We start from the raw sequence: 24837 nt of genomic DNA on the forward strand, positions 1-24837 counted from the left end.
AAAGGGCCAAATTAATCCCTAGTGTAAGAACGCAGAAGCCAACGGAGTTATATTCAGGTCAAATTTGATTCCAAAAGCCTTTTTTTTTTTTTTTTTTTAATTAGAACGTAATGTAACAAATAGTGAGCTATGGTTTCCTACATCTCCAGATTCCTGACCCTCTTGAGCAAGGTTATTTTGAAATGGATGGAAATTGCAGTCTAATCCTATTGCACCCCAAGTACACAAGCTGTCACCCCTGGAGCTAAAAGAGTCTCTCCACCAGCTGTTCACTGGCTTGGTCTATCACACACAGCTAAGAAGTTTAAATTCCCCACTTTGCCACTTTCAGTGCTAAGCATACACAATTCATCACATTCTCATCCTGTGAGAAAAAGCTCATCCCGACGCATGTGGAACCACAAAAGATGTTAAGCCCCACCACAAGCAAACCCTTGTGCCACTGTACTCACACTGCTATACTCAAGTCACCCTGTTAGTCTCAGGCTGATCTTCAGAGAGAAACTGGGAACAGAACCCAGATACTCTTAATCCGATAAGAGCTGAAGCATCTGTGCTGCTAAAAAGGTATGTGCTGCAAGAGAGTCACCATCATTGTTTAATAGCATGGTGTCTATGACACATAGTTTAGTCTAATTTTGCCATGTAGGTAGAGGAGTGCACACAGATACTGCTAAGCAGTTCATATAATACCAGAAACACAGAGCAGAAAAAAAGCAAAGCCAACACACTCATCTGATGACTCCAGGCTTTTTCAGTTCATGAACTATCTGGGAGCAGGCTGTAATTTTCTGCAATTTGATTATTATAATTTGATTATTATTTTATATTGGCAAATGTATTTGTCCTGCCTACCTATCTACTCATGCACACATATAACACCATATATAACCATGTAAATATGCATATATAACATATAAAATGTATAAAATAGAATTCCTCTTTAGTATCTTGTTCATCAGCAGACTGCTGTGGTGGCTTGAAGAGTGTTTGCCAGCATTGATTGGAAGCACAGGTCAGAGGGTCAGCTGATCAGATAAGTGCAAGTCCTAGCATGGGATTTCTGAGGACCAAAAAGCCCTCCCTCCAAGAACAATATAAACAAAAGAATAAGCATTCCCTAATGAGGATGGTTACAGAATGAAGTGCAAGTAAATAAAGATTCCCTGTGTCATTTCGGAGAGCTCTTCCCGTCTGTAGGAGCCCTGGAAATCTGGGGACAAGGCAGCATAACCACAGCTTTTCTCCCCACAGAGGATGGGGGGAAAAGCAACCAACAGGGGCCAGATCTGTCCTTCCTACTGTTATGCTGTGCTGCAGCCAGGCAGACGCCATGTGCAGGGCACCTGGAGCCAAGGAGAAAGCAAAGCGCGATGCTAAGAATAACTCTGCCCCGCATGGAGCTGCTGGGCCAGGACAACAACGTGCCACTCTTTGCTCGGGGCTCCAAGCAGAGATCTGCCCCTTCACATTTGCCTTTTCTGTGTCCTAACTCGGGAATAAACTTGTTTTGTTACAACAGCCGCAGAAAATCAAGTCGCAAAGGGCGCCGAAGGAGCGAAGGGATGCAGGTATTTCATTTGAGGCAACACGCACAGACCATACCCTGAGATATTCAACCAGCTCTGCATAAAGCTCAGGGGAAATATGCAGAGAAACAACAATGCTTTGCATTTCTATAGTGCTTGCCTTTGGCAGCTCTCTGGGAGCTTGCAAACATTAATGAATTCAGAGGCAGAGATTCAGAGAATATAAAGGCCAGAAGGGACTTTAGATCATCCAGCCTGACCTTCTGCGTATTGCACGCTACTTGGAAATCGTGTGGAAAAGAACCACAAACATTATTTGAGGGTGGCAGAAAATGCCTTCCTGTGAAAGGCTTAAAGAGTTCAATCTGTTTAGCTTATGAAACAGAAATTAAAGAAGTTATCCTGTAGAAAGACCAACAGTGAGTGTTTACATGCAGCTAAGTCGAATCTTCCAGAAAGGCATCTACTTTTGATTTAAAAAACATTCAAGAAAGGGAAAAATCCTGTTTCCCTTCATACCTTACTACAGTAACTATTCATGCTCACTGTTAGCATTCATGCTTACTAACTCATTTGAATTTATTTGGTTTCCATCACATTTTTTGTTATGCTTCTCTCTCCTAGATTAAAAAAATAAACCTTCAGTAACCAGCACCTCTCCCCGTGAAGGCACTTTGTGCTCTAAATCCAATCATCTCTCAGTCTTCTTTTAGGTAAAAAAAGCAGATTGAGTTCACTAAGTCTTTTGCCTGCAAAACATATCTTCACCTCTGGGACAACACTGTAGCCTATTGTCACACTATTTACAGTTTTTCCTCCTCCTTTCAGAAGTATTCTTCTCATCCATGAATATCTGTGCTCTGTATTGGACATGATTTTGCCATAAAATAATAAATATTACCTTTCCCCACTCCTGCCCACCAAACAATGTCTCACAGCCCACTCACTAGGCTGTGTGAACATTGTTCCTCCTTTAAAGGTGGAGTCATATGGAAATACTAGGGCAAACCCCTAACTAGTAATTTTGAGGAAGCCAGATTATGGATAACTGGTTCTGATCCCACTCATAGCCACCTTTATAGTAGTATAAATTCACTGCATTCTATACAAGAGCCTCCAGATTTAAGCAATTCTTAGCAAGAGAAAATCTAGCCCTCTATTTAAGAGGATGGTCCCCTTCTAGCATTCTCCACTTTTTTCATCCACTCAGGGCCTCATATGATTGTTTTTCACATCTCTCCCACTGGACATACATGTTTTTGATTCCCCAATTATTATTTCTCTCTCCCCCTTATTTTCATCCTCTTGTGACTGATCATTCCCTTTTCAGTGAGTGCCTCTGACCAGCTGCTTTTCAGATCCTCCCTTCTCTGCTCTGCTCAACTGTTGCTTCTCAGCTGCCACAAAACACACCAGCCCCCACATCCCCACCTGGTTTTCAAGGGCTTGTTGTCATAAGCAGGGGTTTCTCTACTCACAGTTCTTTAATTTGCAATACCTAAATCAATCAAGAGAAACCACCACACCGTCAAAGACTGAGAGAAGGGTTTAGATCACCCCTACGTTCTGGCCTTCCAGGTTCTGTGCTGGGGCTTTCAGCTGCATTAACAAACATGTTTTTATTCAGTCATGACTAAAATCATGGAGTGTGTGAACTTGATGGTAAGAAGGCCCATCCTTGTGCCCAAAGGGAATGCTGCACTCATCCTTGAGTGACCATCCTGCACCTTGTCCATTGCTTATTATTGTACTGTGGCATGGTGAGACCAGGGACTTCACCTGTTCCCTGGTGATGGAGAAGGGTTGGCAGACTAACACGGTCTCAGCTCTTTCTATTCAAGGCACCACCTCCTTTTTACAGACTTCTCAAGCTCCAGCTTAAACCCATTTGTCTTTTTACCTCAGATTCTGGGTAAAGATGCATTACCCCAACAGATAGAAACCCTCTTCTAATTTTCCACTCTAAATATTTTCATTGCCTATCTGTACTACACTATCTCCATACAACCATGTGCTTTAGTTTAAATGTTTCCTCCAAGATGCATTTATTACAGCAATCCTATCCGCTTTGGCTTGGTTGCATGTGGTTAAACAAGCTGGGTGTTCCCAGGTTCCTCTCACAGAGTCAGACTTCCCTTTCCTCTCATCATCTTTTCATCCTGCCTGTTCCTGTGTCAGCCTGTATTCCTTTGACCAAAGCTGTAACACAAACTAGAGGGGAGGTTTCACAGGGCTTTGGGTAGGAGTGCCAATGCATTTCCCTACTGGGAAAACATCCCTAAGTACTTTCTACAACAGCACTTGCTTTGTCCACAACTACATCACACTTTCACTCACCACCATGCCACCATCCCAGCATTTTTTTCCTGAGCTTTCTCAGGATATGTTTACCTAATGAGTCTACTCAGCTGTCTTTCAGCAAGAATCTCAGGACACATCTTGGCAGATGACAAAGGTTCCCTGAATTTTATGTGGGCAGCAGGGAGCAATACAGCCTACACTGAGGATCCTCACTGAGCCTTGGCAAAATTGGCCCAACAGTTCCCAGAAGACAAGGACTGCCTCTAGTCCTGCTTGCTGTGCTCCCTGCCAGATCTCACAGAGTTCCCAGCTTACAGAAGATTTCTATTATTAGTTGTCAAGCATATGACCTTGTCTGTCGCACTACTGAAATTCATTCTGTTTCTGGTACTCCTGCCAAGGTCAAATAAGGCTTTCTCTATGATGTCCTGGTCCTTCCCTGCATTAGCAATGCCTTCTAGTGTTGAATTATCAGGATACTTCCTCATTATCTATAGCTATAGGGTCTGAGGTTAATATTAGCAAAGGCTAATCCCATGGGCGAGCACAGGGAGCGTAACAAGTAACCTTTTGCTAGACTTTGATAGGTGATCTTGCTGCTGCTGTCTTCCCAGATTAACTTCTCCCTCCCTGCCCCTCACAAACTCCTCTGCCTTTCTTATCTTCTCCAGTTTAACTAATTGTTTCTTGTGTGGCACTATATCAAGTGCTTTACTGAAATACAGAGATTAGGCTTTTGAAATTTCTTTTGCCTTCCACGAAAACAATCATCTGAAAGAAAGCTATTGGGTTACTCTGATATGATCCAGCATTGATAACCCTTTTCCCCTAACTGCTTGGTAATAATTATACTTTCCTTCAAGATCTCCTCTAAAGTGCTACAAACATTAGAGAGGTCACACTTAAAGGCCTGACAAACTTATTTCTCACCCTTCCTTAATCCTAACTGCTGAATTTTCACTTTTCCAGGCTGCATGGAGTCACCACTGTGGGCAGAGTTGAAAAAAGCCCTCTGCTATAAGCCTGTGTTTTCACGTGCCAGCGCTCCCAGGGCCAGAGAGCACCCAGGCCCAGCACTGTGAGTGCACTAAGCAGCTTGAGCTGCTTATTCATGGTAGTCAGCTTGTTTCTTTCCCCAAAGACGACATTTCTGTCTTTATCAATAACTTGGGCACAGAGTTCTCTTGGGTTTTGGCTCAAACTATAGACTCCTTGATCTCAACTGCGCTCTTATTGTCAGAAATGGCTCTACTTCTTCTTCTCCTTTTTTTTTCCTTTTCAAATAGCTGAAGGATCTTCTGCTCTTTGTTTTAACTTGCTTTGCAAGGTCTAACTTAGCTTGATTTGTAAGCAATCTGCACTTTATCCCTATATTTTCTGACCCCTAAAAGGGGGCAGGGCAGGTCAAGGCAGGGCAGGGGCAAGGCGAGGCAAGGCAATCTTCTTTGCTGTCTGTTCTTTTTCCATTCCACGCGGGCTCTCTGCAGGGCCAGCATAAGCAGCCTAAGCAGTTGCTTGTGGTGGTAGACAGATGGAGGGCAAGAGAATCGGGCTCTCTACAGAAATGAGGGCTTCACACCATCCCCAAAAGCTCAATTGCTCCCTCCCCACACTCCAGACTTTGCGCTGCTGCCTGTGAAAGCAGTGTAGAGAGCCAGCAGCAGAACACCCTCCACACACTCTGGGTAGCAGTGTAGTCCACACCTTGCCTATCTCCTGCACACACAACCTCTCCTCCCTGCCTTGGGAAAGCCTGGAACTCCCCAGGGCTTCCAGACAAGGGCTCTCCCATATGCAGAAGCAGGACATCTACCTTCTGCTCTTTCCTCTCCTCTCACATGGTCCCTGCCTCAGCATCCAACACTGGTCCCATACACACTGCAAACCACCTTGCCTTCAGCCCCTCCACAGCTCCCAGCGGGCAATGAAGAGCTGTTGATAGTCCTCACACAGCACAAGGACAGGGAGAAAGGGAATGCTGTCAGTAGAGCCTCTGCATGGTGCAGCCAGGGAGAGCACAGTGCAAGAGCACTAGGGAGGAACTGGGACTCTTCGTGTGATGAAGCTCTAAGCAAATTGGTTCGGCTTCACAGTTGACCCTGCTTTGAGCAGAAGGGTGGCTAGAGACCTGAAGAGGTGCCTTCTGACCAGAATTATCCTGTGATCCTAGGAGTGGGGTTTCTGCATCCCAGCAAGGGAAAGGAAGAGAAGAAAAAGGTCTTGTGAGGGGAAAGAGATGGCAGAGTCCCTTAATATAGGCTTATGATGGGGAGATTTGTGCCTTAGGTGATAGGTAGGGCAGAAGAAGAAGAATTCAGGTTGAGTTTGGTGGTAAAAAGAATGTATCTTAGGAGTAGACTGGAGCTTCACTTAGATCTGCTAAGTTTCTGTGGTTCTCACCCCGCAAAACTTGTCTGCTTGTGCCTTGGCTGAACTTCAGCTAAACCATCTTACCAGACATTTCCTATAACCTCCTCTGCTGTGATATTTGCCACCTTCATCCCTGCATCTACAGACTGCTTCTGTTCGTATTTATGATCACATATGCTTGTGTGATCCTTTTCAGCATCTTCTCACGTGACTTTGCTCCTCTGATGAGCTGTAGGTCCTAATACAGCTCATGACATCGATTATACCTGTGCTAAGGCTGCAGTCCTTGCATGGATGACTCTGCTTTACTCCATGGACTTTAGGTGCACAGACACAGGCTGTTGGGGGGACAGGTGTGAGCAAGGTAAAGTACTGTCCTTGAATTCACACAGGGATTTAGGTGTGGACCCTGCTTGGTCAGAGGTGTCAGTGCCACTTTCTTGACATTTGAATCTCCGCACAGCTCCAAATGGAAGGTCCTGGACCGTTTGTGCCCCTCGCACTTTGTCAGTCCCCCTAAACACTCAGTGTATGTTGGTAGACCCTGCACAGTGGGTAAAATTCCATGTCCACAGGGATTAATCACGTCCATACCCGTGTGCACACACAGAAAACACGTGTGAGCACGTAGCCCCACCACAGACAGAAATAAGTGCAAATCGCTCCGTGGGTATAAATATCTGTGCACATCCCTAATCAGACATTCAGACAGGTATCCCAAGCCCCAGACTGCAGAGAAACTGTTTATGTATATAAATACACACAGGTATGCACAAATCCCCTCAAACATTGTGCATCTACACATACTCCACTTGCAGTGTGCTCCCTCGGGCCCATGTGGCCCTGGGCAGAGATACAGGTCCCTGCTCATGCTGGTTATGCAGGAGTTAATGGGAGAGAGGCTGGGAAGGAAATTAAAAGTAAAAAAAGTTGAAAGCCCAGCACATGATTCTTCTCCTATCACATCTGTGAATCCTGGAGCGCAAGAGTAATTGTCTGCAATGAGTCAGACCAAAAGGCACAAGGAAATGGTTGCTATGGCAACCCGTGCACTGCTCTAATTCGGCTCAGAATTAAAATGATATCAAATAATTTGCAAGCAAAGGAAACATGGCAAAGGCGCCGGGTGCCAATCTAAAAAATCCAGCTATATGCAAGTCTCTCCTGAGCTGGTGTCAAGGGCTCTTTTCCCTTCAAGAGTGACAACCATGGCAATCAGAGGAGCTGTAGAGGCAGTGGTGATGGATAACCTCAGGCTAGAAGATTCCTGCTACGCACAGGCAAGAACAGGGTCCTGGGCTGGAGCTCCAGCCTGGAACAGGCTGCAGGACTGAGGATGTGCTGGAGAGAGGTCGCACCAGACCCCCACCAAGAGAAAACCCCAATTTGTTTTGGTGTCCCATCGAGGAAATTCTCTGAAAGGGCTGGTGAGGGCAGAGCCTGGGCCCAGGCACCTACCCACAGTGAGGGCATTTGCTCTGTGCTGGGTGAAGCACCACCTGCATGGGCTGAGGCACAGAGGGCTCAGTCACTTAGTGCTCTTTTCCCAGTAAGTGGTACAGTGTGCAAACTCTGGCACTCAGCAGGGACTAGAAGGAAATATTTATTCTACAGAATTGGCTATTCTCTTCACTTGTTCCCCAGACAAGGACTCCTCCCAAGGCAAAAGGCAATGTCTGCACACACAGGGAGGAGGCATCATTCCTGTACTGAAGATCTTACAGCCTGTGCAGATGGCAGATACACCACGGAAGAAACGGAAATTGCTGAGGTCCAGCCAGGGTGAACAGAAAACTATGGAAGATGTCTCACATGCCTATTTTTAGCATTCTTTTGAGGATAAAATCATCTTAGTTTCCCCTCTTGTTGCCAGCTACTGTCTATGCATGAAGACATCTATTTGGAGTTCTGTAGGCAGATGCTTGCTCTTTCTGTTTGTTCATTGACATGGCTGGAGGATAATCAGCTCTGAACAGGGAACCATGTGGCCCCAGCACCTACACCAAACCCTGGTGAAAGGCAAAGTTTGTAATATCAGAGCCAGTGCAAAACAATGCAACCACCTCACTTTTGTCTGGCTCATAGATCAGCTTGTGTTTGCCCCAGAAATGCCCCGAAAAGCAGCCTGTATGCTTACAGGTCTCTCCCCCAAGGCTCAGTACAGAAGCAGAACTCAATGGATGGCAGGTAGATGGGTAGATGAAGAGTGTAAGAAACACTGGTCTTGGCACTCCAATGGCAGTATGTAATGGATACTGTGGCCCATGAACTACTTGCTCTACCCTCAGACCAGCCAAATGTGCCCCAGACAGGTATCCTGAGAGGTGGAGATGGCACGGCTGCTGCTGGCACTAAAACCATCAGCATTTCTGCCTTGCAGTGCCCCAACATTTCCTATGACTCAGTGCCAGGGCACGGCCCCTTCAGATGTCTCTCATTTTGTCAGATCAAAGGGATGAGTGAGAAACTGTTTGTGCTTCGGGGATTGCCAGAAGGGGCTGACATCAGACAGAAACCAAACATAGCAGGTGATGGGCTAAAAATGAGTTGAATCTTCCTTCTTTTTATCCATCCTACCACTGGATGCGGGGGGACTGCGATTTCCATAAAGGCACCTGGTGATGCCTCAAGAGCTGACAGAAGTCTCTGCACTGGGACAACTTAGGCACAACCTTCAGCATCAAAAGAGGGACAGCATTCCTTCTGAATACTGCAGCACACACTCAAGAGGTCGGCTGCCTTCAAGTTTTGTATGGGTAACTTTCTGCTGGTTTCTGAACCAGACCAGTGAAATAAATTTAATTCTCTAGCTAAGATGCAGCTATTCCAATGTAAAATATGCTTATGCTATTATAGCTTATTTCCATGCCTTTTAGCAGCTTCTATGGAAGCAACTGTCACTTTCTAGAGAGAAGGTTGAAATGTTTTATCCATCCAAGCAACAAAACTGTAGGAATATAGAATTGTGTGTAGATTAGTTTGAAAAGATGCCACAGCAACAGAACTGCTGAAAAAGCCACCTGCAGCTCCTGTCCCTGCTTGCTGGTAACAGACAGCAGGTATCCAAAATTGGGGACCAAGGAAGAGACATCACGCTGGCCAGGAATCGCTTTTCAAATGAAGAGCTTCTGTCAGAATGATAGAGGTGGAATATTAACCAGTGGTAAATTGGCAAAATAACTTCCCATTATCTATTTTTCAGACTGATTGTTTTCAAATATCTCTGGAAAAAACCATAAGTTTGGGGTTTTTTTGGGTTTTTTTTGGCTTTTTCAGTCTGTTCCTGCTGTGAGTACAGAGCTCTTCCAAAAATACTGGTCTTAATAACTCAGTGTCCCAAAACTCTCTCTTTAGAATAGAGACAATATTTCTCTTCTCTGGCCCTTGTTTGAGCTTGCCTAGAGCTCTCCCCAAATACATCTGTATATACTGTTGGTGTCAGGGGATAATGATTTCACCGTGTTCCAATCACTGCTGCTAAGAACAGTAACTTTCAATATAAACAGAGGAGCTAAGTGTTGTATAAAATGAACCTGCATCTCCCAAGTGCCCATTTGGACTGTTTTTATTGGGCACCACGGAGCCTTTGCATGCCCCATCGTCCGTTTCCCATCCCTGAAACCTGACAACCATGGTCAGGAACCTAATGGAAAGAAACCCCTACCTGCCCCTGCTGGGACTGGCAGCCAGCTGAAAGCCACGTAAGTCGAACAGCAAGAAGGTCAGGCAATGAAAGAGACGTCATGCACAGCCCAGAGTGACAGCTGAACTCCTGTGCACATTCCAGCAGTTTCACCGGGGCTTTAAATCACTAAAAGCTTCTGTCAGCAACTACATGTGATTTCTGCCTTGCACCCCGAGGACCAGGAAGCCCCGGGCTACTGACTCACGGGAGGGAGCAGATGACAGTGCTATCTGGGGCAGGAGATGGCTTGGGGAGGGTGCCATCACCATGCCTTATTTCTCATTTCCAACAACGTTAGTGTGCGTGAAAGGTTCTGGACTGACATCCCAGTAGAATAGCTGCCTTCTCGTTAATTATAATTAATCATCCAGGCATTACTTAATGTTTGCATAAAGCTTTGAAGTGGTAAAGCACAACATAGCAGGTAGATATTATTAATTCCAAGAAATGGGTATATAGTCAAGCCAGGGGTAGGTTTCCCTGTGTGGCTTCCCACCCAAGAGGCCACACCAACTCAGCTCACACAAGTGGACTCTGCCTTGGCTCCACCATGTCCTCCAAGAAATTTGCCCATACCCTTTGTGCACCCACCTTGTGCCCCAGGATTGGCCCACGGGGGAAGGAGAGGGATGAGTGAAAAGGGGAAAGGGTAGGGCAGGGTAGAGGACACTGCTTTTCTCTCCTGAATTTGGCCACCTCCCCACCTGTCCTTGTGTGGAGTAGCATCTCTAAAGGCAAGAGAAGCAGCCTTGACATCCCTCAGATCATTCTGGGATTTCCCACTGAGCTAAACCAGATTGAAATGGGAGTAAGGAGGCCCTTGTATTCTCTCCTCCATCCCTTCTCTCAGCCCTCTAGACTGGCTACTCTCTAATCCCATCTGACTGCTCCCTCAACTCCCTGACAGCACCCAGACCTGTGTCATCTGCCTGGAGATTTGATTTTACCAGTTTGCCTTACTCTGCCTTGGCTGGGGACTGACATTCATCTGCCAGAAGAAAAGGGGCCCAACACTCCACCACTGATGTTCTCCCCACGGGGACACTGAGGGTGCTCCCTCCCCACGGGCATGGCTGTAAATCCTGGAGCTTAATTTTTCACTACATGCATAGTGAACATTTCAAAGTGCTTACAAATCCTCTCAAGCACTATCAAGTCAAACAAGTGACAGTAATGATCACTGGCAGAATGACAGGCCAGTTCATACCACTTGTTCTTTTATAGGGGCACTTAAAAAGTCTCTGTTGTTTCCCTTCTATAGAACTGTGACTGCATTTATTCAGAAACTACAAGTCTACCCAGATATTTGGCTTTCTGGGAACCAGTTCTGGGTACCAAACTTCTGCTAGCATCATAACCCTAAATGAATGCAGCATCAATCCCACTGAGGGCTGATGCCATCAGAATAACAATAATAATAATAACAACAATCTGCATTCCATTCTGCTCTGATTGCCTCTTGTTGTGTTTCCCCTTCCCTTACCTCTCTCCTGTACTCAGGATGGTATTGCAGCACAGCCCAGCATAATTGAGCTGGAGACACTGCTGTAGGATGAAGTCCCCTAGAATCAGGATCTAGCCACTCAGAATATTAGTGTGAGGGGAGATGAAGTGAGACCTACATCCTTACTCTCAAAGCTGACATCCTCAATAAAAAATAGTATTTCAATAAGTAGTGTGACCACAGTTATTGTCCTTTTTTTTAATGACTTCTAGTATGAAAGACTCAGATGATGAACCTAGTCACTGCTGGAAACAAAGCAAAGGGTAATATAGACAAAACACCTTTTTCCTCTCTGAAACCCCCAAAACATGATGTAAGCTGACACCCAAACCAGCAGATGGGTCATATCTCAGCAAACCCTGGCACTCCTGCTGAAGTCAAGGGGGGGAGGAAGGACTTTGGACCCTTTGGGAGAAAGTAATTGTCTGGATGCTGCCATTGAGCCCACACCATGGATGAAAGATGGGTAGTTTTCATCAAAGCATAAGAAACCAGGAATGAAGAACACACACCATGTGTGAGAACAGAAGATGTTTGTGGTCAGGTCACCTAATGGGCCTTTAGTGACAGGGACCATGGTACCTTTAAGGGACGAAAACAACTGAAAATTCATTTCTGTGTCTCAACTTTTGTGGTTGCCAGCTGAGAACACTGGTTTGTTCTGTATCATTTCCATAAATGACAGATTTTCTACCTTATTGTTGTTGTTTTAACATGATTTGTTTCCCTATCCTCTGCTGTTCTTTCCACCTTCTGCAAAGGATCCTGCCCCTTCACAGCATGTCCACACAGTCAGTCAATTCAATATGCAGCATAAGTGAGTGGGTGGAAATCTCCACAGGGGTTGTGAAAAGTGCTGCTGACAGAAGAGAAATGGCTCTGTCAGGGGCAGATCCTCCTGCCACTTGTTCTTGCTCCAGCGCTTCCACCAAGAAGTTTCCTTCCCTGTACTTATACTGAGTGCCAGATGAACTGCTGCTGTGCCTCTGCTCTAACTCACAGGTCAGGGAAGGGAAGCAAAAGGACCATGAAGAACACATGGTCTTTTTTTTAAAATATTTTTTGTCCTCCTTAATTACGGTTTAGAAAAATGCTCCAGTGCTGCACAGGGACCCTTGGTACAGTTTCAATGCTCTTTTCTTTCTCTGCTGGGTATAACAGTGCCAGCTAGTAGAAGTTTGGGGAGCAGTTTCTATGATCCAAGCACCTATTAACGTGAACTTTGCTGAAACCATCTCTATTTTACAGGTATCTCTGGAGAAACTTCATAACAATTTTCTGGTTTTGGGCTTAACATGGTGGTTTATTAGTGAAAAGTGCTATTTCATAACACCCTTCCTTCAGCTTATAAGTACTTTCTTAATGCCCAGGTGATATTTAAAGAGTACCACTCTCAGCTAGAACTTACTGGAAGCCTGGGAATTAAGGAACACTTCATCAGATGAAGTTAAATTGCCACAGTTTCACTGACTAGTAGTAGTACTGAAGATCATTCCCTGTATACTACTCAGCCTAGGCAAAAGCAATATCAGGCTTTTTGATCTGAAGGTATCTGCTGTATGGCCTTCTCTCTACTGGATATATATATATATATATAACTACATATAACTATAAGAAAGTTGCTGTTTGGTATCTGTTCCATCAGTCATTCCTTCCACCATACAAAGTTGCATTAACACCAACCATTCTTTCACAAGAAGCTTTGCATCACAGCGTATTTCTAGTGATAATTACTCCATTACCTGTTCCATCAACCTCTTCCCTTGGTCAACACTTCCAGGTTCTAAAAAAAACTTGGGGTAAGAACTACATCTTCTCTTACCCCAATACTCCTATGCCCAGCGTTTAAGTTGGGTATGACACCAGTGTTATTGATTTATGTTGATTTTTCTTTGTTAAATGGGTGCTCTGTTTCACTTGTGAGTTTACTGTACTTCCACAAAGGCTTGAAGCAATTAATACAGAAAATGGTAAATCTTCAAAAGCTTTGGGGTTCTGCCGGAAATAACGTGCTGTACGAATTTTCCAAAAGTAGATACAGAGTCTAGTGAAGGTCTGCCAAAAGGAGTTTAAAGCTCAGATACAACAGTAAGTTTGGCAATCTATAGGTCTGAGTTGGAGATCTAGCAACACATCCATTCCACCAGCAAAACTTCATTTTTCAGCCGAGATAACAGTGGAGATGCATGAACATGATGCTTTTCCAAAGCCAAAAGTGTCTCCTGCAAAGAGTCTTAAACCTGCACGGACCTCTCAACCTACTTGTGCTCCAGAGAAAGAGTCTCAATCCACAAATTCACCAGCACTGACAATGGGAAGTTTCCTTTCAAACAGCCAGTTCCCCTTTCAGAAGCCTGTCAGCCATTCAGTACCTGCTCTATTATTCTCTGTTGAGCCTGGTTTTCAACATCACAATCTATTGTGGCTCCCATCACTTCCCTTGAATGACAAGCTAAGAGCTCTCAGCTCCCACACTCCATACAAAAATGCAACTGTTTCATTCAAGATAAAAAGAGACACCAGAATGTCCTACCTGCAGCAATCCCCATCTTCCCATCCACAGACACGGACACAGCCGTGCTCACAGTCACCACTTGCGGTAGGTCACCTCCCTCTGTCAAGACACAAACACAGCAGGCTTGGTTGGCTCACCACCAGAGAGGAGTAAAATGCAGCAGGAGCAGCTTGCTCACACATCTTCTCATCCAGGACAGTGTGTACACATGTATCAACTCTAAAATATCCCAGAGTCTCGAGGGCTGCATCTTTCAAGACACATAAGAAACGTTAACGGGCTATGAGTAGATTTTATTTTTTTTTTGCCTTTTAGATGATGTCTCATGATAAAAGTAGCATCCTCAGCATAAAAGAAGTGTACAAGGCCAGGCTGGATGAGGCTCAGAGCAACCTGGTCTAGTGGAAGGTGTCCCTGCAAGAGACACACCACCTAGCAGGGTGGGTGGAACGAGATGATCTTTCAGCCTCAAACATTCCGTGATTCTAAGATAAAATGTAAAGGATTGGCCTCCTTGATTTTGGACATGTAGAGCCTCTCTTAGGCCAGAAAGCTGTTCTGCTTAATGCACCATCTAAACTCTGTAGACAGAGGAGAAGCAGGACATGTAATTCTGACAACACTTGCACAGTGAAGGCTGGGCTTATGTCTAGCTCAGTTACCCAAGCCAGACCAGCACCACAAACTGCAGAGGCAGACAAAGCACTCCCAGGTACTTCCAGGGTGCACTCCATTTTAGAAACAAGGTCCTCTGGGACTTCAAACTCTGTTATGCCCCAGGGTCTCCCGATTATCTTTGAGCTGCTGTTTTAAGCATCCTGTAAGTCCTGTGTCACATCTGCCAGCCCTGTGTAGATCTCTCAGCTCCCACAGGGCATTTAAAATAACATGGCTGGATAGGCTTAAGCAACTGAACCCAACCTCCTCTGCCTGTGTTACTGCAGTTGTTTCAGTCTGCAATTGTCCATGTGGCAGATCCCATTTCTGTATTTTTTTTAAAGTTATTAGATTAGCTTCAGCAGGGGCACCTCTTTTGGAACTGCCAGGGGACAGTTTAAAGGTCAGTATGATCGATCTGGTCTGCAACTGATTCCCTCCTTGCATGTTGCATGGAAATCTCTTGCTTAGACAGATGCATCAGGGATTCTTTCTTTCCCAACAGCTCCAGCATTTCTTACTGCTTTCCATTTCTGCTTTCATCATTCTAGGTGGTACCCAGTGCGTCCATAGCACAATTCAGATTCTACCACAGTTTAGCCTGGAGGCACTCACTGTTTTTTGATTTTTGGACCAAAGCCTCATTAACCTGCTCAAGGGTGTCAGAAACAGGAAAACCCTCGTGAAACACTACCGAGCCAACTTATGCTCATGTGCCTTGGGCATGATCCTGCCTTTATGTTGAATCTCAAATGTCTTGTTCTTCCTCGGATGGGACAAAGAAGCAAAATACCTCTAGTGCCTCTGGAAAAAAATATCTCATCCAACACACGAGAGATCTGGGCTGCAAGAACAGTTCTACCCGACATGCAGAGGGTTCCCTGATGTCTTTTTATCTCTGGAACTTTTGGACACTGGAAGGAGGAGCCCTGGATAAAGTATTCTGATGACCTGCAGTTGTTCCCTGCTGGTTTCCTTCCCAGCAGGGAGCTCTTGGTGCTTTTCCTTCTTATATGATTAGAATTCCATCAGCCATGAAAACCTCTTGTCACTGGGCAGGGAATTGTGGAAAACATGAAAAGGGGACTTCAGCATCTAACAGAATTTAATAAGAAACTGGGTGGCCTATTTTGGCTAAAAGGTAGGGCAGCCCTGCTTCATTGGATGTCAAGGAAGGGCCTGGACTTTCCTTTACAGTGAACCCCTGTGGCTCAGAAGCACTGAGTATTATTTCCTGGCTCTTTCAGGCATATTGTGTGATCTCATGGATCACAGTCCCTCTAAACCCAGCTGCTCATCCCTAAAGAGACTACTAATCTCCCTTAGAGTTTGAGGCACAAGGTCTTCAGGGTCATATACTACTTCTTACAATGTGCCTGCAGGGTTTCCAGGTGAATGGGGTTCTGGACTTGATTGAAGCTTCTGACCAATAGCCATGTAAAACAAAAACTAGTGGCTGCTACGTGTTGTTTTGTCTTTATGCATAACTACCCATGACTTCTAAGAAAGCCACAGCAAACCACAACCCAAGTGTTAAGCCAGGAGTGACTGCTGTGGGTAATGGCTGCCCTAGGAAGTCCCACAGGGTGTCAGTGCCTGGTTTTCTAACCCACGCTCTATTCCAAAGAGCAAATGTTGTGACATATGCAGGGGAGTAAAAGGTCCTTCCTGCCTTCTCTCCCCCTCCCTCCACACTTGACTTTTAAGTGATATTTAAGGGTGCTGGGCAGAGAGAGGCTCTTGTGAGAGAGGTTTCAAGTATTTTCTCATTCCATCCCTCCCGCTTTACATCCTGGTTCATCTCTTGCCTTCAAGCCTGGTTTTCTTCACTTTGCTACTTGCTTTCCCACCCACCAGCCTCCCACCACTGCACCACAAAAAGCTTTAACAGCTAAAGTGCCGAGCTCCATGACAGAGATGAAGAGCTAGGGGCCAGGGAGGAGCACAGAGGGGATTTCTGCTTTCTGCGTAGGAGTCTCACATGAATATTTTGTTTTGTTTGTTTCTTTTTAGGCTCTTCTGCTCTCTTCCAGCCTTTGAGGAGGTCCTGGCTGGCCCTGCATACTCACAGGAACCAACACCCTAAGCAACAGACATTGAAAAGCTACTCCTTGCTTTCCTCGAGTGTTTGAACTTCTTTATTGATGCTATATTCTAGTAGGAAGGATGCAGGACACCAATGCTATGGAAAAGCCTCTCCCCCACCCTTTTCCTCTGCTATCTTCCATAACAAACCCATCCATTCCTGCCATGGAAAGTGGTGATAGAAAAAATGACACCCTCTAAACTTAGACTTCCTGACTGAGTGCTGATGGTCCCTCATCCGTGCCAGCTGCTACTGTCATCCAGTATAGCTGATGTTCCCTCCCAAGCCTGGCCACACCTATGTGTCTCATTCCTTCTGCAACACCTTGCCTGTTCCCTTCTCACGTTTCATGTGTTCTCCAGCTCCACGTGTAACTTCTGTTCCCACAACTCCCACCTCCCTAAATCTTTCCATCTACCCAAGCCCTGCATTTCCACGTATCCTTCACCTCCTCTGTGACTCTGCATTACACAGCCCTGACTGCCTTCCCCAAAACTTGTAGCTTTACCTTTCTGCTCTGACCAGTATCTCGGCCACGACCTCTGTGCCTCTACACTGGTGTGAAGGTAACACCCAGCGGTCAGGTCTTAGCAATTCCCACTAGGAGGGAAGCAGCCATAAAGGCATCGGGATGGGCGTGGTGCGGGATGCAAGATGTGAAAAGCTTTCTCTTTCTCTCTCCTCTGAGTTCAGGCTGGGGTTACCTGAATCGTCTTCCGAGACAATGCTGTAGATGAAGCTCCCGGGGGGGTGCTCGGCCGCCCGGCGGTACCACAGAGGGAAGTGGTCCATAGTGAAGATACTTTCCTTGTCCTTCTGTGTCAGGAATTTCCTGCCGGGAGAAGAACCCAGGGCGGCCGCTGTTCACGGGCTGGAGGGCGTGCCCTCCTCGGGGGCACCGCAGCGCGACCCCCGGGGCTGGGCACATCGCCCTCCTCCTCTCACCGCCCGGGGCTGACCGAGCGAAAGGGGCTCACGGTGTCCCCCCGGGGCAGTGCCGGGCTCTCCCTCACCGTGAGGGGCGGCTGCTCCCGGGCCCGGTGCCGCCGCCAGGTGCCGCTGTTGGCCCGGCCGAGCCCCGCGGCAGCGGCCCCGCGGTGCTGCCGCCGATTCCCGGGACCTGCGGCTTGGAGCCCGGGAAGGGCGGGATGAAGGAGCATCCCCCTGCCCCGCCGGGGCGGGTTACCCCGCGGGGAGCAGGGGCAGGGCCGGGAGTGCCACAGGTGAAGCGCGGAAGGTGGGAGCGGGCGGGAGAGGAGGCACGTGGCGCTGGAGTGTGGCCGTGAGTTACCGCAGGGGAATGGGGAGCAGGTGAGGAAAGGGGGATTGGGCAGTCTCCTAACAAAACCACTCCAAGCGTAAGGTCGTGCTGCTGTAGCCAAATCCCGATCTCCTCAGGAGTCCCTTTCTCAGAGTGGAGACCTCATAGCAACCTTCCAGTATCTGAAGGGGACCACAGATACTCCTTCATTAGGAGCTGTAGTGATAGGACAAGGAGTAATGGGTACAAATTGAAAGAGAGGAAATTTAGGTTGGGTATTGGGAAGTAATTTTTTACTGTGAAGGTGGTGAGACACTGGAACAGGTTGCCCAGGGAGGTTGTGGTTGCCCTGACCTCGGCAGTGTTCAAGGCCAGGTTGGATGGAGCTCTGAGCAACCTGGTCTAGTGGGAGGTGTCCCTGCCCATGGCAGAGGGTTTGGGACTAGTTGATCTTTAAGGTGCGTTCCAACCCCCTAACATTCTATGATGTGATGCAGGAACTGAAGTGCTTGAGCAAAGGGGTGCTCCTGAAGGCAGGAAGATGCGTCCTGGGGGCATGACAAGACAAACAGTGGATGCTCAGGAGAGACCTCGTGAAAATCAGGTCACTGGTTTCCCTGGAGGTCCCTACGGCTTGGCTGGCAAATCCCTTTGTTTTCAGGCTCTTGTTCTTCTGTATATTTTGACGTAATGATAATGACTCATTTATATGGTTCCTTCCTTTCAGGGGATTCCAGAAGCGCCTCCTGTGGGGCTCTGTCCCAGCAGTGTGGTGACTGCGGCTGTTTGAAAGCATTGAATGCTGCTCCTGATGAGCAGTGGGGGATAGGGAATCATCATATTAGCCTCCTGCAGCACACAGCGTTTTCTCCCTTGTTGCCAGAGACTGATTACTCTGAATTGTTCAGACTGCCTCAAAAAACATGAGGGGTGTCACCTTTCAGGCACAGCAGAGCTTGAATGTAGGACTTATGTTTGGGGAACTTGGGGACGGTGAAACAGTTGCCAAGAAGTTAATGACCACCATGAACATGGTCCCCTTCTGTTCCATCTGCTGGTGTGCCTCTGTGACCTGTCCTTTCTTACAGCAGCGTGCACCAGCCTGCATATTCAAAGTGCAACAGAATGCAAACTATACCCTTTCCATGTCAAAACCCTCCACTGAACACACGCTTTTGCCTTGAGGGAGAGGACAAGAGAACGAATTGTATGTGACAGATGTCAGTCACATCACTTAATGCCTCACTGGAAGGCACTGGGATGCTGGTGTGATGTGGGCAATGGAGGAGGCAGAACAGAATAAATGTGGGAGAGGAATTGAGACAGAAAGATCAAACATAGCCAAGCTGGAATGTTACCGGGGCACTGGAGTGCAGAGAGCCTTTGCACTGCAAAATGGTCCTGAGGATATGTGGTAACTGTGGGCATTTTCTGCATTGACTGACTGAAGTCAGGAATGATTGAAGGTTTCCATTTAAATGAATGCACTTTGGGACAGTATTTTAAGAAAAACTTGAAAGGACCAGAGGAAGACAAAGGCCCCCTAACCTGACTCTCCAAATCAGCACCAATACTGTCAAGGTGTTGTTTCCATTCTGTTTCTGTCTCCCTAAATACATTTCTAAGGCTGGTGGTGATTTCGTGCTGCCCCTTCAGAGACACTGAGAGAAACCCCTTAATCAGTTTAGGGACTTACCTGTTGGAAATTTTCTCAGAGCCCACATAGAGAGCACTCCTCATGAGTCCAGCCCGAGTGCCCAGAAAAGCCATCTCAACACCTGCCTCAGTGTCCCTGTGGAACAGAAACACACAGGCAGTAGCAAAACACCCTTGCCCCAGGGTGGGGAGCCTTTCAAACTGGAAGCCACACCTGAAGACATGGTTAATTTGCAACATAACCCATTTACACCAGGGGTGACAGTGGTTCCTCCCTGCTAATGGCAACAGGCGGTTGCTGGCTAACAATTGGCAGGCTTAAGACTTGTACTTAGGTTCACACCTTTGAAGTTTGCTCATTTCATTCCTTTTAAGTAGATCACAAGCTCCTCTCCCCCTGCTAACCCTGCTCCAGGCTACCCTGAGGCTGAAGTGAAGGAGAGGAACTGCAGAGAGAGAATGGCTGGATCAGGGATGCAGAGGATGGGCAGCATAGCAGAATGTCTCTGAAGAGAGTGTGTTGGTGGAGCTGTTTAAGGGTGTACTGATAAATGGGTGGGTATCCTAACATGATTGTCACTGGCTCAACCTCTGTTAGTGGTAGGGATACCAGTAACCAAAACAGGAGCTCCGTGGCCACATATCTGTGTAAGCAACATATTGTCTGCTGAAAGAAGATCTGTGTGACATGATACAAGATACTACAAGCAACAGGTACATCACTGGAAATAATAAAGTAGAAAGTTGTTTGGTGAAGCCAGCCTGTCAACTACCTTCCCGAGGCTCAATCTGAAGGCATCACCAATAGAGACAAGACCAAAGTACCTTTTCTTCCCTAAAAAAATCCCTCACCAAACTAAAGGCTGTCCCAAGGAGGCCCAGCCTACTGGAGTTCCCTCCTGAGAGACACTTTTTGGGTTATTTCTAAAGCTATTGAGCTATTTCTATCAGCTTTTTGAGCTTCTTGTATGCTGTGCAAGGCTCTGTGACTGTTTCAGGCACTGCCTAAGGCCATATACTCTGAAGATGCCTCTTCAATGGTGTTCTATCCATATTTACTTCTCATACACTTACATGGACATATTGAGGGCTAATGTAGTCCAGTAGGCCTCCATGGGTGCAGTGACCACTGCATCAAACAGCACTTCCTGGACCAACTCCTCATCACCTGAGAAAGAGGGAGAACAAAAATCAGGAAAGAAAGACATGTTCCCACCTGGGTGTTTTAGAGAGTCCCTTGGTAAGGAACATCTATCGGGCCAGGAAAATGGAGAAATGTGGCACAAAAGGAGACCTCCCATCACAGGGCAGAGAAGAGGACCTACCCCCCTGGATGGTGGAGAGCACAGGAACAGATGTTACTGCCAAGATCACAGAATCACAGAATCAATTATGTTGGAAAAGACCTCTGAGGTCATCAAGTCCAACCCATGACGGATCATCACCTTGTCAACCAGACCATGGCACTGAGTGCCATGTCCAGTCTTTCCTAAACACCTCCAAGGATGGTGACTCCACCACCTCCCTGGGCAGCCCATTCCAATTTCTAATCATCATTTCTGTGAAGAATTTCTTCCTAATATTCAAAATCATCAGACCAGTTCCCCTGCAAACTTGGTGGAAGGGTGGTGCCCAAACAAGTATGGGCAAGTGAGAGGCTTTCAAATGAAGTTACTCATTAGACCTTCACTCAACCATCTCCTTTAATGAACAGGCCACTGCCTCAAACCCCTGCCTTGACTTTTCTTCTGGGTATCCCATTGAGAGGATACCAGCCACCACGTTCCACTCAAGAAGCTTCCTTCAAAACCCCTAGTGACTTCTTTATGGCCTCTACTCTGTTCCTGTGCTCACCAGCTTCTCTGTTAGCCCTCCTTCCTTCCTGTAAGTCTCACAAAACACTGTTCTGTCCTGGTTTCCACCAGGTGCTCAAGCCAGTCCAGGCCACCAGTCTAATCCACTTTGGAACTAAGAAGTGATTAGGAAAGTTCAAAATATCGTCATGTGCTAAATGACTTATCCCCAAACCCCATTTCTTTGACCTGCTTCATTATTGTATTGCCCTGCTTGCATTAATTCTCATTCTAATGAGAATACGATGACCATCATATTGCAGAAATGCCCCTTTCAGTGCTGTTCTAGATGGAAACACCCCCACCATTTCAGTGTTTCTGGGTTGATATTCCAGTCTCCCTTAATGTTTTGTCTCAAGTTCACCAAACTTTCTTTGTCACAGCTCTCAGGATCCTTCTCTCCATCCTTGTAATTCAAACCTGAGAATAACACGAGACCTTTCCTTCTCCAGGCCCCATATGTCTAAGATGTGTTCAAATCATATTTGGTTTTCCTCCACAGCACTTCCAAGTCTGCATGTCTCTCATAGTCAGCTCTCCTGAAACTTTACTCCTCTCTGGCCACTTGAGCTGATACATCTCCTCTTTCCAGCCTGCTCTAAGGAGAACCAGGTGGGGGTCCACTCACATTGTGCAAAGAGAGGCAAAATTACTGGATTACATTTGATTTTAGTTTTAAGAGATTCCCATTCTTGTGCCAAAGGTTTGTGCCTCTCAGCTGCAGCATTACATGCAAAATCTTATACTTTGCACAACTAAAGGGGCTGAAGGACATCCTAAAGCTAAATAGCTGTAAGGAGTTCCCATGCACAGCTGCCCACCTCTGTCCCCTGACAGATATCTCACTGTAGTGGTGCTGTATCAGCTGCCCGTGTGGCTATGTGTTGCCTAGAGAACGGGACCTGGTGCAGCGGATGAGCAGCAGGGGGAGCAGGAAAGACAATAATTCTGTGACAATTTTTTACCCCTAGATGAGTTACCTGTTGTGTTTGGAAAACAAAGGTAATAATCCTTGTTCTGAAAGAACCCATCTCTCTAGATGGCACTGTGAACCCTTGGAGGATGATGACTGGGACCCTGGGGAGCTGAGTAGTCTCTAGTTTTCCTGGCTCCTCCTGCCATCGCCCCATCTAGCCCAGCTGATCAGTCTGTCTTCAACATGGTTTGCAGCCCCTACCGAGCTCCTTTCAAGCTTTTCATCCCTCAATATTTCCTATGCTGAGACCTCCAATAAGGCTGAGTTACGTGTCAGCTTTGAAATGGAAAAAGAATCCTCTGACAGAATCAAGGGAGTGGATTCTCTGTTCGTTTCCACTTGTGAATTACTCTGGGCTTGAGTTCTGCCCTGCCTGTGTGAACAGGTGCCACAAGAGCTCAGTCTGACACCAATCAGTTTGTCATAGTGCCCTCTCCCCTGTGATGGGTACAGGAAAAGGCCCTTTCAGTGCCTGGGACTCACATTCCAGGTCAGCGTCCTCTCCAGTGAGGAAACGGATCACAGCCTCCAGCTGGCTGAGCTTTCGGTGGTCTGGATCAATGTCGGTGATGCAGTAAATCCTGGTGGGAAGGGAAGAAGAAGCAAGGGCAAAGAGAAACCACAGTTAACCAAATGGTGCTGGAAAATAATAACTGCAAAAAAAAATTCAGCAAGAAACCTGGGTCTGCAGAGATTTTACCGCTGCTGCACGGTGTGCCCACTCAAAATCTAACAGTGTGGCTGTAAGTCAAACCCTACCAGTAAACCAAACACCAATTAACCTGACTGCTGAGCTTGGTAGGGCTGCTGTTATGGTCTTCAGCATAAGCTCACAATGCAAAACAGGTGTCCCAAATCCTCTCAGCAGTTCTCTGTATTACGTGTTGTGTAAGATGTGTACACGTGCCTATATAGACAATAACAATGTGATGGAGAGACCCGAGAAGCAGAGGGTCGTGTGTAACGTGAGTAAGACCAGACCAGGAGCAGAAAAAACGAGAGACAGAGAAACAAACTGTGAGATGAGGAATGATCTTGCAGTATGATATGGTGACAAGAAAATCTGTCCCAAGGGGACACCACTGCAGGAGCCTCTGGACACAGTTTGGGGAGAAGCAGAAGAATGTGCTACAAATGCTCGGAATTATAAAAGAAACCAGTCTTCTAATCCTGCTTCCAATTTTGACCACCCCATTGTCAGGAGAGGAAGGGGTTATGAGAGAGAATTACAACTCATAAAGGGGCTGAAAGGAGTGATTTATGAGAGAAGTCTAAGAGAAATTAATATGTAAAGTGTGTAAGCTGACACACCAAGTCAGGAGTAGAAGAAGGAGAAGTCACTGCTTGTGTCTCAAATGCGCTGCCTGTGAAACTTAGCAGTGTAATGAGAGGTGAGAAGAGGTGGAGGGCTTCTTGAATATAGTTATTTTGGCTTTGATACAGGCTGGGTTCATGTGACTGAGTGTAACTGAATGTTGGGTTCATGAAAACCCCAAACCTCACAGCAATAAATGGAAAGTGCCATGCTTCACCCTGTTTCATATCCAAACCAAGCAAAACTGTAAATTCTGCTTGCTATTGAAACAGGGGTCATAAATCACCTCCATGTTCACTAGAAATTAAGTCTAGGCTTAGTTCAGAAGAATGCCAACCAAAAATAAGCTAGGATTTAAAAAAGCATTTCAATCTCTCACCAAGCTTGCAACAAAATTTCCTGTCAGCTCTGACATACTGTAGGTCTTGTAAAACAATTCTGAGTGACATGAGGGGAAAAAGTAAGTCTGAGCAGAGAAGACTGAGGATAAATCTCAGATGTTTGTTAGTACAGTAATGTGCCAGGTCTTGGTGGGATCTCCCAGAGGAAGAGGTGGAACTGAATTGCCTGGAGACAGTCGGGTACAGTCCCTGAAGAGCACTGCTTTTTCTCTAGGCCACAGAGGGTGATGAATGCAAGCCACATTGCTGGGAAGTTCAGCCAAATATCGTGACAAAGTCCTGTGTCACTGACAGGATTTCTTCCACTTACCATTCATTCGCTAAAGACAAGTCTGGCTGGAGCAGGTCGTGCAAACCTGAAAGCAGATAATACATGGAATATTCGGTTAGGTACCAGCCAGATACAGGCTGTGGAGGAGAAGTGAAGTGGTGAAGTTCAGAGTAGCTGCCTTGTCCCTTGGGACAGCATGGCCCTTTGAGATTAACCTACCTTCTTCCACTGAAGTGTTCCCCAGCAGAATGTACTCCCCGTGTCCCCTGGACAGCACAACACCCAGGCTGGAGGCAGGAGGGAAAACAGAGGACTTGTCAGCAAGGAGAGGTGTCATTCCTAAACATGACGCTGCATTCCCTGCAGTAACAACCCTTAAAGACATTAACTCCCTCCACAGCTATTAAAGAAAAGAACATCATCAGAAGAGGATTAAGTGAGATCCGATTTCAGCACA

At 46.4% G+C, this 24837-nt stretch overlaps 1 protein-coding gene across 1 annotated transcript in view; it reads right to left on the minus strand.

Annotated features, from left to right (window-relative positions):
* Positions 1–24837, minus strand: part of CACNA2D4 (calcium voltage-gated channel auxiliary subunit alpha2delta 4) — a 129028-nt gene that overhangs the window by 54347 nt on the left and 49844 nt on the right. Inside the window, exons 20-26 of the mRNA XM_032688544.1 lie at positions 24600–24667; positions 24420–24465; positions 22877–22974; positions 20639–20732; positions 19605–19700; positions 17352–17479; positions 13923–14003 (exon numbers count right to left, since the gene is read on the minus strand). Coding sequence (XP_032544435.1) covers positions 13923–14003; positions 17352–17479; positions 19605–19700; positions 20639–20732; positions 22877–22974; positions 24420–24465; positions 24600–24667 — 611 coding nt within the window. The remainder of the gene's footprint in view (positions 1–13922; positions 14004–17351; positions 17480–19604; positions 19701–20638; positions 20733–22876; positions 22975–24419; positions 24466–24599; positions 24668–24837) is intronic.

The sequence above is a fragment of the Chiroxiphia lanceolata genome, chromosome 5 (assembly GCF_009829145.1).
Source record: "Chiroxiphia lanceolata isolate bChiLan1 chromosome 5, bChiLan1.pri, whole genome shotgun sequence".
Taxonomy (NCBI): Eukaryota; Metazoa; Chordata; class Aves; order Passeriformes; family Pipridae; genus Chiroxiphia; species Chiroxiphia lanceolata.